The sequence below is a fragment of the Triturus cristatus genome, chromosome 3_1, assembly GCF_964204655.1.
Source record: "Triturus cristatus chromosome 3_1, aTriCri1.1, whole genome shotgun sequence".
In the NCBI taxonomy this organism is placed as follows: domain Eukaryota; kingdom Metazoa; phylum Chordata; class Amphibia; order Caudata; family Salamandridae; genus Triturus; species Triturus cristatus.
In genome coordinates, this window is record NC_140583.1 from 575,990,493 (window position 1) to 576,009,045 (window position 18,553).

Here is an 18,553-nt window from a genome sequence, read left to right on the forward strand (position 1 = left end):
TTGGAGCCTGTCCTATGACTTCTTTTACAGCTTGCATTTTTCCTAGTCAAGTGCTTACTCTGTGGCAGGTATTCTGTTTATGTTGTGCAGTTGCACAATAAATAGCCTTGTTCCCTGTGTCCGCGGACGTTATTTGTATGCCTTGGAGGCATTTTAGTGAGCTACTCTTACACTTTGTATCCCTTATAGGGACTTTGCCTTCCTCTTTCTCTGTGCTTCTGTCCATATGGACTGGTGCTGCAGGCAGGCAGCCTCTTTGGGCTCCTATTGGTTCAGGCCCGGGTTCCATTACTCCAGTTTTGTTGTGCTCTTGTGACTGTTTGTCTCAAGGAGTCTAGTATTCTTAGGCCTGTTTTATACATTATCTTTTATCGTATTCTCACCTATTACGTGTTGCTCTATGCTCGCCGACTCCCTGGTCCACCACAGCAATTTTCATGCTGGTTGAGTGGAGGGAGAATACCGAGCTCAACACTTCCTGGTTGGGACATTCTTGGGCGGCCATCTTGGCAGGGTGACGCTCCAGCTTTTCTGTTGGTCCTGACTATTTTAGGACGGTAGGGCGCCGATGCACAGCTGATAGAAGGCAGAGTTGTGCTCGGCCCGTGTAGCTGCGCTAGCGCTTGCTAATTGTTTTTAAAATTGCAATAAACTGTTTTTAAAAAGTCACATTTGAAAGCCTATTCTCACCTATTACGTGTCGCTCTATGCTCACCGACTCCCCGGTCCACCACAGCAATTCCTATGCTGGTTGAGTGGAGGGAGAATACCGAGCTCAACACTTCTTGGTTGGGACAATCTTGGGCGGCCATCTTGGCAGGGGGACGCTCCAGCTTTTCTGTTGGTCCAATTTACTTCAGGGCGGAATGGCGCTAATGTGCAGCGGATGCCAAAGGCAAGCCCGTCCACGCCCAGAGGCCACAACCCCTGTCAATTTTTCTGGAAATTGCCTAATTTACAGCTCCCACTCCTTGCTCGAGCTAAGAGGGGATACTAACTCCAACTGCCTACATTCTCTGAACATTGCTAATAACCCCTCCGACTGTCTACACTGTAATTTTAAGCTTATGCCTCAAAATTATTATAGGCCCCATTCCAGCACACCACTAAGGATTGTTCCTTTTAAATTGCAGATCGCTTCCTAAACATTCTGTTGAATTAGTGTCACTAATAGATGAGCTTGAGCCAGATGCTCCAGTTTAAAACCGACCCTGCCATTGTTCAAACCCTTCCCCAGGGTTATTCTATACTTGGAGCCGATCTACGACCGACAGAGGTGGAGGCCTGGCTATTATATTCAAAGATACCTTTACTTGTCGAACAACACTAAATATGTTATCAGATTGTGAGAGCATGCCCTTCTCCCTAGAATTTTCACCAACGGGCACCTTCTCCGGTTTGCTGATTTAGGTACCCCTACGCCACTCCCCTGGATGGATCACTTTTTGATCCCTCTAAGTTGGGAATCCTTTGTGCCGTCGCTCCCCCAGAGAGCAAATCCGATCTTGGAAAGGAAATGGTTTAGGCTCTCCTCCAATCGTTGGACCGTAGCTCTCAAACACAAGACCGCTTAGAGACCCTAATCCCAATATGGCTAGCAGTAACTTCAATGAGTGGATCCAAAGCTCCCTTGACATAGTTCTTCCCAAGGTACCCACTTACAAAAAATAGACAGAAAACAGCTCCATGGTTTTCCCCCAAACTGAGGGACTTAAAGCAATCATGTCAAAGACTGGAAAGAAGTTGGAGACAGAATTTCTCAGAGACTAGGAAAGCAGAATATAGAAAAGCAATCAGGCTATATAAATCAGAAATCAAAACTGCTCAAACCACATTCTATGAAGAAAAAATAAGTACTGCCGCAAATTCATCTAAGGAGATGATTTTTCGTATTGCTAAATCACTTATCACCCTACCCCAAAAACCCTTGATAACAGAATAATTTGGCAGTTTTTTCCATCAAAAGATCCAAAACATATGTATGTTCTTCCCTACCAAAACACTCGAGCCCATTGTGACCGGAACAAGAAGCTCCAACTCTGTCTCCAAAGGCTCGTTAGAGCAATTTCCCCTCAGGCTCTCCGTCAGACCCTGCTCCCCCGCAACACCTTACCTTGGTCATTAATTCCATTCGCCCGGTTATCCTTGATATTCTGAATTCCTCCATTACTTCCAGTATGGTACCCACAGCATGGAAATGCGCGATGGTTAGGGCCCTCTTGAAGAAACCCAGTCTGGACCAATCCAATCTGGCCAACTATCGCCCAATTTCCCTCCTCGCTTGGCTGAGTAGGCTGATTGAGAAACACATCAACATTACACTGGTTGATTATTTGGAATCCAACAACCTGTCGCATGATTCTCAGACAGGCTTTCGTCCTCAGCATGGGACCGAAACAGTCCTATTAGCAGTAACGGAGGAGGCAAGAAGGCTACTGGACCAAGGAGGAACAGCAGCAATCATCCTCCTGGACCTCAGTGCAGCATTTGACACTGTTAATCATAACATCTTGGCCCATCGACTTAAAAGCATGGGAGTGTCAGGCACAGCACTGACTTGGTTCCAGTCCTTCCTCAGTAACCGCTTCTTCCAAGTCTTTGAGGGAGATGTGGTCTCCTCTCGATTGCCTCCTAGCTGTGGGGTTCCTCAGGGCTCTGCCCTCAGTCCCACGCTTTTTAATATCTACATGAGTCTCCTGGTGGAGATTGTCCATCTATTCGGCATTAAGATCATCACCTACGCAGACGACACTCAGTTAGTGGTAGCATTAAATCACACTGAGGGGTCGTCTAGCACCCTAGGCTCTTGCCTAAAGGCGGTGGCCGAGTAGATGGAACTCTCCTGCCTTAAGCTTAACGGGGACAAAACATAGATTATGTTTCTGGGCAAACCTCCGTCTTCCATCCCTGCTCTCCTGAGGCCAGTATGCCTGGGTCCCGCTCCACCTCTGAAGGCACAGATCAAGAGCCTTGGCATGTGGCTTAACTGCTCCCTCGATTTTAGCCATCAGGCCACCAAGCTCTCAGCCACTTGTTATGGACTGATCAGAATGCTGCAGAAAATCATCCCCCTCCTCCCCTTCCAGGCGAGAAGAATTATGGTACAGGCCCTTATACTCTCTCGCCTTGACTATGGGAGAGCCCTATATCTTGGAGCTCCTCAATATACCATCCACAAATTGCAATTAATTCAAAATTGTGCAGCTTGCCTGCTCCTCCAGATTCCACAGTGGCAATCTGCTAAACCAGCACTGAGGAGTCTTCACTGGCTCCCCATTCCGGCCAGGATACAGTTTAAAGCCATGTGCCTGGCTCATAGAGACATTTGGAAGACTGGTTTGGCTATTACCCATTCGCTGGTCACCCTCTATCTCCCTCACAGAACCCTGCGCTCCAGTTTATGTCTGGCCACCCCCAAGAAAATACGAAGATCCAGATGGGGTGGATGCTCCTTTTCGTTTAACGCAGCGAAGATCTGGAACACTCTCCCCCTCACTCTACGAAAGGATAATAATCTCCTGTCCTTTCGGAAGCTCTTGAAAACTCACCTTTTTAAGACATTCCCTTAACATCACGGCATTCTGCTTTTTCTGCTCTTCTATCAAATAGCGCTGGGAGGCCTCAAGGTAGCCATGCGCTATACAAGTATAATTTCATTCATTCATTCATTCGTGGGGTAACACTTGTGTCTGCTCTTTTTTTCGGTCCCCTTCACCTGGAACACTGGTCCCCATACTTCATTTCCTTAACTGATCTCCTTCTTTCAATAGCGGCTAAGGTTTTTCCTTTGCTCCCTCCACTCCTGACTTTGTGGCATCCCCCCTTTTCTATGGGAGAAGATACCTTTCACTCCCCCTTCCTTGGTGGGGGTCTTTCATTACTTGTTTCTTTGGGTCTATCCTATCTTTTCTCACGTTTCTGAAGCGTTGGTCAGGTTTCTTACCAGTTTCACCAGACTCCATATATTGGACAATGTGTGAGTGTCATAATTGACTATCTGTTGGCCTTTATTTCCGCTGGTTATTGGTTACACCCTGACGGTCGTCTTCTTCCTTTTCATTTTTCCTTCTTCGTGGCCTTTACATGTGCTGTTATTTTTTGCTTCTCAGGCTTCAGCCTGCTGGCATCCTCCCTTAGCCGGTGGCGTTGTTTCTTGGATGGTTGTCCTTGTTTTTCTAAAATACTCACTCACTGGGCAGCAGGCGAGACTCTCGGAAGAAGGTCTGAGCGATTGAGCGTGTCTGACGTGCCTGACGTCTGGTGCAGCAGTTGCAGAGCGGAGCGAAGCGAAGCCGAGAGCGGCTGTGGTGGGTTGCGGCTGTTGAGAGGAGGCTGGGGTGAAGAGGAAGACCACCCGCGACCTCCCCTGACCATAACCACCCGCGACCCCCCGTTACGACAATTTCGGTAGGTCCGTGGTCTTGCAGCTGCCTTTCTCCCATGACCTGCCTGAACTAGAGCCAGAGCCCTCATTGTTTCACTAAGGGAGACTGCGGGAGTGAAATCTGCTGGCCCTTGCGGAGCACAGCACAGCAGCTCTCCCCCACCAACCCCCCCCCCCCCCGCGGGCGAGGGTGAGGCTTGAGGGGGTGTGGGTTGTGTTGCCGAGTCGGGTGGCGGAGGAGATCTATTTGGACTTTTATCGGCTCCGCGACCGCCCAAGACAGTAGGAGGGCAGTCATTGAGCCTGTTTGCATGGGAGCTGTTTTGAGCAGCAGGAGCTCTTTGTACCTGTTTTGAAGTTTCTGACCGAAGAGCGCAGGATCTCGGTGCTCGCGGGCAGCTGCAGAGGAGCCGCGGGCGGGGACGGGAGCCGATGGTCTGCGTTCTTTTTTGCGTTTTGACTTTCATAATTTCCATCAGGAATTCATTGGGAATTAAGAGGACTGCCTTCGTAGTCTGTCGCTCCAGTGCCGCGTTTTGCAAGGAGCCACGAGCCCAGAGCGAGGCGGAGAGGGAGAGGCTGGCTGCCTACCCCCGGGCTGCGAGAGGCTGTTGGCGTTGCCGTTGCGTTTTGGGCGCTGAGTGCTTAGTTACGCGACCCCCAGCGTGGGAACGATCGGCTGTGGAGTACGCTGTGAGAACGCTGTCGGTGTTGCCGCAGCTGGGGGCGTAGTTGAGAACATCGGAAAGCCGCAGACTGGCCTGACCTCTAGCCTATAGGACCATAATTCTATGAGGCGCCTGTAGCAACTCAGTACAAACCCCTGCTTGTGAAGCTAGGCAAGTAGCCGGTGAAGCTGCTTGCCGTCCCAGCACTCCTTGTCGTCCCATCATTCCTTGTCATTATAACCTGTTAAATTTCATCCTTTGGGTTTCTATAACCAAGTTCAATTAATACCCTAGCCACAGTTTTTACTATTACCAAAAAGATCTCTTATAAAAGACCCTAGATTCCCAAAGCCCCCCACAAGTAAATTATCGTAATCTTCTACCCCACAATGACCTACAAAAAATTAAGAACTCGTACGATTGTGATGATAAGAATTGGAACACAGCAAGACATATGCAAAAACGCTTGTAAGAAGGTCCATGTAGGATATATGGCGGGAACTCCAGAAATAAAGGCATTCTTTCCAAAAATAAATCATAATGCACAAAGGATTGAACCTAACGACCAAGGAAGTGCACTGCTTGTCGGAAACCCCAATAAAGTGACTCAGCTGATCCTAGTAAAGATCAAAAAAATCTTAAAGGGCAAAAAATCAGCAATTCCATCACTAAAGATCTGGTAACTATCGAACCATCGCAGGATCGCGAAAAAACAACATCATTCCCCTTAGAACATAATTTACAACAAATTCCTGCTACCGACTTTACTCTACCTGATATCAACGTCTCTCTTTCGAACCAAGTGCCCAGAGAGACGAAGGACCACTTGACAATTGTAAACAGTACCCCTCAAAAAAATTCAAATCCAATTTCATTAGGGAATCTCTCCCTATCACCAGAATTTCTTTCTACAATGCACTTACAATCTCCAAAGGGGCATACACCCGTATCAAATTCTTTATTTTCCCTTCAAAAATTTTTAGAATCAATTCTCAACCTTTTGGGGAATATGATGAATAATTCAGATCAGATGTTGGATACACAAATAGGTATGTTGCAATATCTTGTTGATTAAAAAATTAAAAAGCAATGTATCTGCCAGTCACCACCGCAAAAAGGAATGGGAAAAACTGAGGACAACTTTCCTAACCACAAGGATACTCTTCTAAATACAGAAACTTTATTAAAGACAAAGCAAACATCAACCCAAACGGGGAGGAACAATCGTAAAGCACTACAGAAAATGCCGGAGATCACTCAAACATTTTCGCTTAAGAAACTCTTCAAGGAATCAGATAATGATAACGTTTCAATCTAGGTTAAACCCTACTATCCAATCTTTAATCAGATCACTACCAAAGTCACAGCTAATCAATCAAAAAAAACTTTTACAACTAAAATTAAAAAAAGAAGAAAACTGTCCACATCTCCAGTCTTACTCCCCTTGGATACCCCCTTATCTAATAAGGAAAAGAGAATTACTAAGAACATAAAGAAAAGGCAGAAGAAAACAATAGCAAGAAGATTCGCAAAACCTTTATTACGAGTGTTAAAATTCCCAAAATCTTTATCTCCCGAACCTCAATCATCTGAACAGGAGAAAACTCTGGAAAATAATCCAAATCAAGACATTACGGAGCACATTGATACACATGTAAAAGAGACCAACAAAGCATTAAACCCTTTGGCAGTTGGCGTTTCAACTGCCTTAAGCTGTAATAATTTCTCCCTCCTAGCGCCCACCCAAATGATAGAAAAATTCTGGACCCCTTGTGAAGAGCAGACTGATTTACATACTTTAGAGTTCACTGATCTATTCCCATCAGGGAATGACCCACTTAATCGGGAGAGAATAACAAAACTCATACAAAAGATTCATGTATTACACTCGTTCTTAAGTGCAGAGATGAAACTAGTACACTTTCCCTTAAAATCCAAAATTATGGTAGCCGCGGTGGAGTTTTGGTCCCCGGTGATCCCGAGCATTATTCTAAAGGAAAGAGAAATTTTGTTTAAAAATGGATATGATATCGTACCAGTATATCATAAGGAATCCCACAATTGGATCAATCCTAAAAAGAGTACTGATACCAAAAACTACTCACTCCTACAAGGCCATAATGGTCATACTAAACTGATATCCATTAAAAATGAAAATCTAACAATATCAATCAGGAACGGTGAAAGAAGGATTTGGAATAATTCTATCCCCAAAGTGGAGACAAAAACAGATGAAAAGCACTGGTCCTGGATTGCAGAGAACCTAAATGGTAAATCCCAGGGAAGGGCAAAACTACTTCCTCTTTAACCAAGGCCTGAGTATTACTTCATGGAATATTGCAGGGAAAACAAAGGAAAAACGTATTAAAATTATGGAAGATGACCCAAGGATCGTGGCACTTCAGGAAACATAGTCAACTACAACTTTTCATCTAGATAATTATATTGTATATGATATCCCAGCGGAACCAGTTAGTCGGGGACATGCTAAGGGTGGATTAGCACTACTTCTATGCGAAGATTTCTTATGGGATCAGGAAATCATCTCCATGAAAACACCAAACAGCCAATGTATAAAAAGGTTAAGAGCCTGAATGAGTTAGCAGATATATCAAAGGATTTACTTATTTTTAACTTCTATATTCCGCCTGGCTCCAAGTTGGACTTCCTTATGTTTGAAATATTTGAGGAACTAGAAGAAGTGATAGAAACCTTAGGATTCCCGTCAGTCTTCCTAATGGGAGACTTTAACGGGAAAATTTCCAATGACCTGTTGGAGAAATGTGAATCCTGAGTACACGATGAGGCCCAGTTAACTCCAACTCCAGTTTTTCCCCCAGGGATCAAAGCTGACAAACGGGGAAAATTGATACTTTCCTCACTATCAGCTTTCAATGGAGTTATCTTAAATGGTAACACAGAAGGAGACATACCGGCAACAGCTACAAGAACAGGAATATTTAACTCCTCAATATTAGACTACATGATATGTAGCCAGGATTTGTTTAGGAAAATAGAACACTTAAATAAGACCTTCAATCAGGGAAGCGATCATGCCATTCTTAATCTTACAACTGGCCTAATCGTGAAGACTGCTTCTGCGGGTTATAACATCTATTCACAAAGTCCTACACTCGTGAATCAAGTACAAGGACGAATTATTTGGAATACGAGAGCATTCGACAATAACAATATAGAAAAGGCACTTATGCAAATATTTGAGAGTACACATTTTACAGACCCAATAACACATTTTGAAGTTGTTTTAAAGAAATTGGTTAAAAATTCCTCCAAGAATCATTTAATCTTCGAACCTTTCAATCAAGAAATTACAAAAACAAAAATCCAGATAAAAATGTAATATTGCTTAACAAATTAATTCTGACACAATTCCTCTGTTATTCTAACAGTAGACAACAGGAAATTAAAATACTTTTAAATCGCAAATGGAGGGTGAAAGAAAAACAGAAAAGCGCAACAGGATAGAAAATGGATGGATATTTAGATAGCGGCTAAACAAAAAAATATACGTGAATACTGGACTCTTATTGCAAAAGAAACAGGCACAAAAAAACCTTTACAAGCCTCACCAGTCCCCGCAAGGGAATGGAAAGTGTATTTAACAAACTTATACAAAATAAATGGGAGGAAAGAAATCACGTTACGACCATCAGGCAAGATACGGGTCACTACTCTCGATGATCTCGCCCCTTCACCATCTCTAATCGAACTTCATATAAGAAATGCAAGAACATCTGCAGCAACGGGCCCAGATCAAATTCCAATAAAGGTGCTCCAAAAGAATCCAACGGTGTGGAGCTTGTTTTTAGCCTGCCTCTTTTCCCATAGCTTCACCACTTGCGAAATTCCCAAATCTTGTAAAGGAAGTATAATTATCCCTAGCTATAAGAAGGGCTCCCGACTGACCCCCGGCAACTATCGACAGATCGTACTGCTCGATGCGACAGGAAAGATCTTCACGGCCTGTGTGTTGGACCATCTTAAAGAGTGGGCCTTCTCAATTGGAGCAATTCCATTTAACCAAGCTGGGTTTCGCAACAAACATTCGGTAACTGATAACATTGCGATGTTACAAACAATAAGTGATAAATATGTGGTTTCGAAATCACAGGTCGTCTTTGTGGATTTTTCAACAGCATTTGACAGAGTGGACAGACCAACACTTTGGTGTAAGTTAAAAAATCTGGGAATTCCGGATAACTTATTACATATTATCGTGTCACTCCACCCCGAAACCTGGTGCCAAGTATTATTGGGGAAAGAGAAGGACCTCACATCCTCAATTAAAACATCGAATGGCCTACGACAAGGGTGTCTTCTAGCTCCTCTATTATTTTCCCTTTACCTCAGTGATCTCCCAGATTGTTTTATGCAGATAACTAATTTTCCTCTGAAAATATCACTACACAAAATTCACACTTTGTTGTATGCAGATGATGTGATTATCTTTAATCTTACTCCATTTGGCCTCCAAAGGAACTTACACGCACTTGCGTTATATGCAGACACAAAGTTGTTGGTCCCTAACATAACAAAGACAAAAATAGTTCCTTTTTGAGGAAGACGAAGATATGTTAAATATAACTGGACTTTAGGAGGGCAACCGTTAGAAATAGTGAACGAATACATCTACTTAGGTCGTATTTTTTCTCAAACTTTAAAAAATCATTTTCATCTCCAGCACCTGGCTGACAAAGCTGATGTTCATGCCGGAGCACTTCAAAGATTATATTCTTCCACTGGGCATAGGCAATTCTCAACCCTTTTACAGGTTTATAGTATCAAGATCCCTCCAGTTCTTTCATACGCCCTTGAGCATATTCCAATAAATCAATGGCATCCACTACAACTTAAAGAAAGTAAGATTCTTCGGAAATTAACCAAAATGTCTCAAGCTGTACCTGTGCAGGCCCTGCGCCTCGAGTTTTCTCTAACCAGTACATACGCTAGAGGAATCACTAGTATTATTCGATGGGCATATAACATTTTACATGCTGAACAATGTACTTTAAGAGCTCTACTAAAACTAGAAATCTTTAACTGGGATCCTCAAAATATGTTTTTTATCGAAATTTAATGTTTGCACTGAAGTTGTCAGAATGTACAATTGATCTGTTGAGAACTTGGACTCCGGTACATTTGAAACTCTTTTTAAAACATTTGACTCCAAGGATATCTTATGATCTCGACTTCCAGCACTGTACAAAATTGCAATGTTACAAGGTCTATGCTGATTCAATTGTATTCAAACAAAGGCAACAATACCTTACTTTTACTTTAAGACATGGTGCCCGGCGTTGTATGATCTTACTTCGGTTTGGGATTCTCCCTCTTAAATCTTTAATCTGTAAATGGACAAATGATAATAATTCTAGTAGCTTATGTGACCTTTGCAAAGGAGGAGTTCAAGATCTGATGCATATTTTGTTTGTTTGTCCCAATTCCATAGTAGTTGTCGCCAGAAAGCGATTTTTAAAACCAATTCAAACAAAGTGTAACTCCACGAATGTACAGAGTTTGATTTCCATTCTCAAATCACCCCCTAATGAATTTGTATGCTATAACCTGTTTAAATTTTTTAAAACTTTTTTAAACTTGTATTAAGATTAGTGTTTACAAATATTACTAATTATGAATGTAATTTTAATGTCTTATCGAATTATTTGTTGTTCTCAGTAGAGAACTAAATAAAATAAAATAAATTGAATTCTAAAATAGGCACTGCCTTCCATTTCCTACTCTTAGGTGTCATTGTGTTGCTGTTTTCTAGCCTTGTCTTTCTGTCTCCAACCCCTGTCGTAACTTCTTTCTGTCCTTCTCTGGTTACCTCTGTTCTTGGAGTACCCTTCATTCCTCCCCTACTCGTCCTCCTGCTCACTGGTGGAGTACGTGGGTTGCCTTCAGTGGAGTTAATTTAAATTCGCTTACCCTGTATGACAGTGTGCCTACCGGAATTTCTCAGATTTTTCTACCCATAATTATCCTTATTTACATTTTTCTAGGATGTGTATGTCTCTGCATGAATATACCTATTTCTTGAATGGACCTCTTGTAGATGTCTTTTACTTCTCATACATATATATCTCTATATAGATCTCTCTCTCTCTCTCTCTCTATATATATATATATATATATATGTATATCACATATCGCCTGGTCTTCTACACGGAGCACGTCCTTTCTTGATAACCTGGCTTCCTTCCTTCTCTTCAGTGAGGGCCTTCGTTACGTTCTTTGGAGGATGCCTTATATACCTTCAAGGTTCTCCATATGAGGGCAGTTTCTTTTACCACTCTTGTTCTCTAGCGATGCTTTTCAGCTCCATTGTTATTGCTTTTTTTTTCTCCATCATTCTATCATTGGAGGTCTATTTTTTCGAATTCTGTTTCTCAGGATAGTTTCCTCTACATTCTTTGGGTGCTGTTTCTTTATGGTCTGTGTTGTTGTGGCTGAGCACACTGTGTATGCTCAGTCCATTTCTTTTTGGCATGGCCTCTGTGGATACGTGTCCTAGGTCCCTTTGCATTCCCCAATCTTAGGTTGCATTCTCTTTTAGGCTGCCTCTTTTCCTGGTTCTAGCCCGTGTTCTTACGGTCTTATACCTTCCTACTCCCTATGAGCTACCATAGTCGTCCTTAGAGATTGGTCCTCTCAGTAAGCATCTTACTTCAACTATCATTTTCGGATAATCTAGTCCCTTTCTATCCTTGGACTGCCTTCTCCTATTGGGGATCTTTGGTGAAGTCCATTCGCAGCCCCTCAGAGGATGGTATTGCTTGGGTATGTGATTCTAAGATAAGCAATCTGCAGCTAGATGTCTCTATCAGATGGAAAAGATACTTAACTTTGGCAATGCCTTATCTGGTAGAGACAGGATCTAGCCGCAGATTCCTTATCGACCCACCCATCCTCTCCGCTCTGCAAACTAAGGGCCCTAATGTCTCCTGGATTCCCTCTTTGCATTCTACTTCTGTTCTTTCATATTTTACTTGTTGATATGTCTTTTCTACTATTGGCACATTGTCTCCAGAGTCTGTTTATCTACGTGGCTCTGCATTGTTAGTGCGGAAATAGCCGCAAAAGAAACTAACATCGGTGTGCCGGAGTAGGGCTTATATGGACTCCGTTGATGTCACTTCTGGGAGACAATGTTACTACGGAGTCACTCAACACCCTTTGCCGATGCGTGGAGGTACTGCTGGGAAAGAAATTCGGATCCAGTCTGGCATAGGGAGGATTCTAAGATAAGGAATCTGATCCTGTCTACCAGAAAATGCATTACCGAAGGTAAGTAACTTGTCCTTTATGCCCAATGTTGCTATCCTTATCAGTCTTATGGCAGCCATAAGCAGGCTGCATACTCTTTTGGTTTGGTAGCAGTGGTTTCAAGATTATATTGCAACCTATGTTATACATTATTTAGGCAAAATGCACTGTTTCAAATTATTTGACCTAGAAAAATCACATGTGGAAATTTAATATGCAAAATATGAGTGATTCTTGGTAGTTGTGCTATGGATATTTTGGGAATAAATAAGGTTGCAATATTGAGGAAACAGATCACAATTATTGTTTTTCTTTTGGGCCGCGACACAGAGCTTGAATGGTAAAACGTGATGATATGGAAACAATAAAATGTAATTGTGGTTGAAAGGTTAGGAAATAGCACGATTGGGTTTAAGGGCAATTGAAGAAAAATTAATTGAAAGGGAAATTGGGTTTTACATTTTGTGCTGAAGATGTATGTTAGTAGTAAGTGATTATACATTGCAGTTCGTTGATTAGAATAGTAAGACTGATGGGATGATTTGATTAGACGTGGGAGAAGCGATATAAATCGGACTAAGACTCTCCCAGTAGAATGGAAGGTGGGCTTGAATAAACAGACAACTGTTACAAGATAGATGCAGTCTACACAGTTAATGAGAATGTTGATAGACACTAAATATCTTGTTTGGTAAAATGCAAGGATGCTGACTAATAATATGGGGAGATTGGAAAGTAGGACTTATGTTGCAGAGCAGCCTATTGTGTAGTTTGCAAGGAGGATATGAGTAAAAAGGTAGCTCAGAACATTAGAGGATTGCTGTAGCAAATGTGATAAAAAGGAGAGGACATGGAAAATGCATGTCTAATAAACATACTCTGCAATTTCTTTAACTTAAATTCTATGTTGTGTTCTTGATTTCTTAGGCATGATGCAAAACGGAGACGATCTGAAGAATTTCGGCCTCAGAATTACCATCAGCAGGACTTTAGGCGAATGCCAGATCATAGGCCTCCAGTTGTGTACCATGGTCAGGGACCTGCTGACCAGTACCGATCTTTTCAATCGGACCAACAAGGAGGGGAATATAAATCACCACCCAGACCCCATGTTTCTGCTGTCTCAGACCCTCGCTCCCCTCCACCTCAAAAATCCCCACATGAATCAAAGCCATCACATGACAAGTCCTTGGAACAGAAAAATGCAGATTTTAACTGGAATGTTCATAAAACATAAAGATGAATGGGGCAAAAAACTGGCCTTTTGATCGGACATAACTGTGGCCATTGCAGTTATAGAAACTTTAAACTGAGAAGAAGCTGCTATGTATTGGATGGTTAACTCGAGGGTCAACTGAAATCTGATTGCCAGTAGCCAAGTGTGTGTGAAATGTTGCTTTGGTAAATTAAGAGCTGATGCCACCCAGGGGCAATAAGACTTCGTCTGTGAAGATTTTCAGCTGTCAGTGATTTTCAGGATATTTATTTTTCATTTCTCTTGATTGGTAGATTACATTACCCAACCCCTTCTCCTACCTTGTAGGAAAATATGTATTTTATTTTTCTATTCAAGAAGGATGATGGACTCTTGATAAGAAATTTGCAGTCATGCGGTTGTTGTAGAGCTGGTGAGAAATTAGTAGAATTCATCAGGGTTTCACAATAATGGCATATGAAACAGTTCTATTCCAGTTGATGCTGGAAAGACCAAGTTATTCATGTTTTTGCACAACTTGAACCAATGTCAGAAGCTAGGTGGTGGAAGGATTTGTCGGATGTGGCCATTTATGTGAATTTGAAATTTTGGCAAGGTGAGTGAACGGAGTCTGTAGAGATTAGAGCCTTTTGGAACAACAGTGCCTATTCTCCAACAAAAAAGTACACTTTAGATGTAGTCCATGCACATTTCACTAGTTTATTAGTCATTGTTCTTAGACAAATTACTTTCCCATAGATATCTCAGGATTCCCGAACCTGAAGTTGAATTATATATTCTGGAGATAGAAGATATATTTTCACAGAGGACGAGTACATGAATGCAATTCTCAGTGGATCTTCTAATATAGAAACAGCTAGACGATTTGCTGATGCTTTTATTCAGAAAGTTTACGTGAAACACTAATGTGAAATGCTTTACGGCTTAGCTAACACTGGGAGCTATGTCAGTAAAGTTGTTTTCAGGGAACAGGCATGGAGTTTGGGAGCTTGTAAGGAAGAGTCTCCTGGCGAGGATCTTTGGAGCTTGAACAGCGGCAAATCCTCTCCACCTGATCTAAATGTGACAGTGCACCTAAAGGTGAACTTCTATTTCTTCAATGTTTGACCTATTTAAGATCTATTAACATCTCTTTTCCTATGGGTTTGAGTGAAAGAGGTGGTGACGAAGGGATTAATGAAACTGCAGAGGTACTGTACCTAATTTGTGATGCTTTATTTCTAAACATTTAGTAGAGAGTTAATTATATGTAACCTCTTTAAGGATGCTTTGCCCCAGATACCAAAGTTTTTTCTTTGCCATTTGTGAGCCAACTACATGTTATTTTCTCCTTGAAAACGATTTTAGTCCACATTATTAAATACTTAAGTGTAGAAATATGAGGATTGGCTTCTAGGAGACATTTCATACTGTTTTAGGGTAGCTGATCGAGCCTTTTCATTCCTGTCTTAAATTAAAATGCATTTCACTTTTATTTATAATGTCCACTCATGCGTTCTAATCCTGAAGTATTATAGTTTTGGGATTAATAATCGGTGGAATTTCATGGCTGGATGGAGTTTGGAATTTAAATGCAATGGGTAGATGTATGACAAAGTGGTATTGCTGAAGATATATATATTGTTAACTTTCTATGACACTTTTGTGAAGAATTTATGGAAGTTTCACTAATGGTATGACCTTTAAGGACAAGCAGCAGCCGTAGGACCTGTAAAAAAATATTTCTGGCTTGGTTGAATGTCAGCCCCAGTAGTGCCTTAGAAAGGAATGCTTGAATCCTGAATATGGACTTGTATTGAATATATCTCCTGAACTAGACAAAATGTATTATCGGTTCAGAAAAAGGATTTGGCGTGGCATTGTAAAAAGTGCAATGGACAGAATGAGTCCATGTAAACTTTTGCAGATATCATAGAATTTTAACCTGCAGATTTGGTTGACCTATCCTGTTCATTGCACTAGAATAGAAATTAAAGTCAAAGAGCATTTATATGGCTGTGATTATGTTTGTTTGACATCAACCATCCATTTATGAATAATAACCACGGAACAGGCATCCAAATGAATAAGTGAAAGTAGTTCCGAGCTCATGCACATCTGTTTTCCATTTCTTAGATATGTGACGAAATTGAGTTGTATCTGTATCTGAAGAAAAAACGAAAGCCCATTTAAATTGACTGACCTCACTGTTGTGTTCAAATGAGAGGGCAGATTAGCCTGCCTGTGTGCAGGCAATCAGGAAAGTGTTACTTACCTAATTAGATAGTGTGATGTTGAAATATATTCACCCCTTCTCATGGATTAAGGTGATAACGTTTTCGTTGACTGTGAAGAAAATCCAAAGTATTCAGGAAAAATATTGTTGTAATTGGAGCACTAAGAAAGTATAATTTTAGGAAATATATATATATATTAGGTTCCTATTCCTGCCGTTTCTAAATATAATAACAATGCGTGCCATTACAAATAGGAGTACTGATCCACACAGTGTTAATGTATATCAAGTGTGTCTGCAGTGATTACATTCTAAGGTGGCAAGATGGCAATGTGGGGCAACCATAACCCTCCTCTCTCAAACTTTTCAAATTTAAAATCAAGTTCAGATTTTTTTTCTTTTAAAACACTCTTTCAGACAGCATACCAAATCATGAACTCATTTTGGCAGTTAAAAATGATTTGGATTTTGTGGTACAATATGATTCTGTTCATCGGGTATTTTTTTCTTATAGTAACTACAAGAACAATTTGTAAATTAAACAAATGTATAATAAAGGAATCGAAAGTAGAACTTTCTTCTATGCACTGAACAGGTTTTAGCTGTCCGGTGTAAGTGTTTATGAAACGCTGTTGGCTCTGATCATTATTTAGTACGGTCTGGATTATTTAGATAACCACTTTCCATATAAAAGAATTAATGCCTGGTACTCCTAGTATACATGCATTGGACTATTGCAGATAAAACAGTGTTATTTTCCAATCTATTTAACATATTATTTACAAGATTTAAAAGAGTCCTTGTTGACTGATTTGTTGCTATGGAAAATATTACAGTTGCCTAAATTTGAGAGAGGAGGTGTAACCATACGCAAGATTTCAATTATGTTTTCGGAGAAAAGTCCGGTCTACTTACAATTATGTATATATTTTGAAAGCCTGTAACTAGTAGTTAACTAAATCCATGTCACAGGAATGCAGTATTTGCTAAAGAGAGACAGTAAAGCAAATGGTTTGCTTTTTATGTTTGACAAAAAGAAGAGTTACAAAAAAATGTATAACTCACCCAGTCCTTGAATCTCATGCAAACGCCCTACCAAGTGAGACAAAAGCGAAATCATAAAAAAGTCATGCACTAAGAGGGAGATGGTAAAGCAGCACCCAAAATGTAAAGAAAGATTTTTTCCAGATCTTCATCTGGGAGTGAAATGTTGTAGTCCGGATAAAGTTGGCTGGTTTTTCATGTTCTCAGGCTGTGTGGAGCGTTGTTGTTTAAAAAAAAAAAAAAACAAGTCAGCGAAAACAACATTAATTTATATTTGAGAGAAAGCCACTGTCCTAGTGCTTTATGGTGTAAATATATTGTTTATAGAGTATGTACTAAATTTTCCTACATTGTAAAGCAGATGTACCTTGATTCTTGTATATTAAAAGTATTATTGAGATGTTAAGACTACTGAAGACTCATGGTGTTTGACACATGCCCCCATATATCATTTATTGGCACTACAAATATATACTTGAATCTAAGTAGAGGGTTCCAAAAGCACCCAATAGGTTTTCAGGAGGTCCGGTGGATGTTAGAGTAGTGGAAGCACAGAATCCTATGGTAAATTGCGTATCTGAAAGAGGCACGTAAGTGATAGATTCCTTACCTTACAATATCCCCAAGCGTCAGACAGTATCTGGAAACGTTTTTCGTCAGCAGTACCCCTGCGCGTCGGTAGTAGCTGCTGTTGCCCTGGTGGAATGGGCGCACAGCCCCACCGCAGGCTCTTTTTTAGCCAGAGAATAACAGGCTTTTGTATACAAGACGACCCAGCGGGAGATAGTTCTCTTGTGTACAGCCCGGCCTTTCTTGGTGCCTACGTAGCCAAGAAAAAGCTGGTCACCCACCCGGAACTGTTCTGTGCGATTCAGGTAAAATGAGAGTTTTGGGTCCAGACGGTGGAGCCTCTCTGGAAGGGTGCGGAGGCGGAAAGAAAGTGGGCAAAGTGATAGATTGCCCGATATGGAAGGCAGTAACAACCTTTGGTAAAAAGGAAGGATGAGTGGGGAGCACAACTTTGTCCGGATGAACAGACAGAAAAGGAGGTTTACAGGAAAGAGCCTGGAGCTCACTCACGCGCCTACCGGAGGTGATGGCAACCAGGAAAGCAGTCTCCAAAGTCAATAAATGAAGAGGACAGTTGTGCAGCGGCTCAAAGGGAGCACACATCAAATAGGTAAGAACAAGATTTAAGTCCCATTGCGGCATCAAAAAAAGGAATAGGAGGGAAAAGTTGAGTAATGTCTTTGAGAAATCTATTTACAACAGGGGACTTGAAAAGAGAGGGCTGATCAGGGAGCCTGAGAAAGGCTGAAATTTCGTAGCCCTTAATAGTGCCCAGAGCAGAGCCCTGCCAGGCCAAAGAAAGAAGGAACAAAAGGATTTCTGAAAGAGGGGCAGAAAGGGGATCCACAGCCTTTGCTGTGCACCATGCCACAAATGTGTTCCACCGGCAGGCGTATACCGATTTAGTGGAGGGACGCCTGGCTGCCAGAATGATATCACAGACTTCAGGAGGCAAGTCAAATGGAATCAACTGTCGCCGCTCAATCTCCACGCAAGGGGGTGGAGGCTGGACAGGTTCGGGTGGAGGACCGTCCCCTGCTGCTGCGACAGAAGATCGTTCCGAAGAGGCAGTCGGATCGGGGGATCCATGCTCATACTGAGTAGCTCGGGATACCAAACTCTTCAAGCCCAGTCCGGGGCCACAAGTAGGACTTGGGCCCGGTCGCGCC

The 18,553-nt window shown here is 41.8% G+C and overlaps 1 protein-coding gene across 2 annotated transcripts in view; it reads left to right on the forward strand.

Annotated features, from left to right (window-relative positions):
* CHD2 (chromodomain helicase DNA binding protein 2) overlaps positions 1-17,225 on the forward strand; it is a 1,941,047-nt gene extending 1,923,822 nt beyond the window's left edge. For both annotated transcript variants that reach the window (XM_085644496.1, XM_085644497.1), the window contains one exon: positions 13,267-17,225. In XM_085644496.1, coding sequence (XP_085500622.1) covers positions 13,267-13,576 — 310 coding nt within the window. In that variant the 3' untranslated portion in view covers positions 13,577-17,225. The remainder of the gene's footprint in view (positions 1-13,266) is intronic.
* Positions 17,226-18,553: the final 1,328 nt, after the last annotated feature.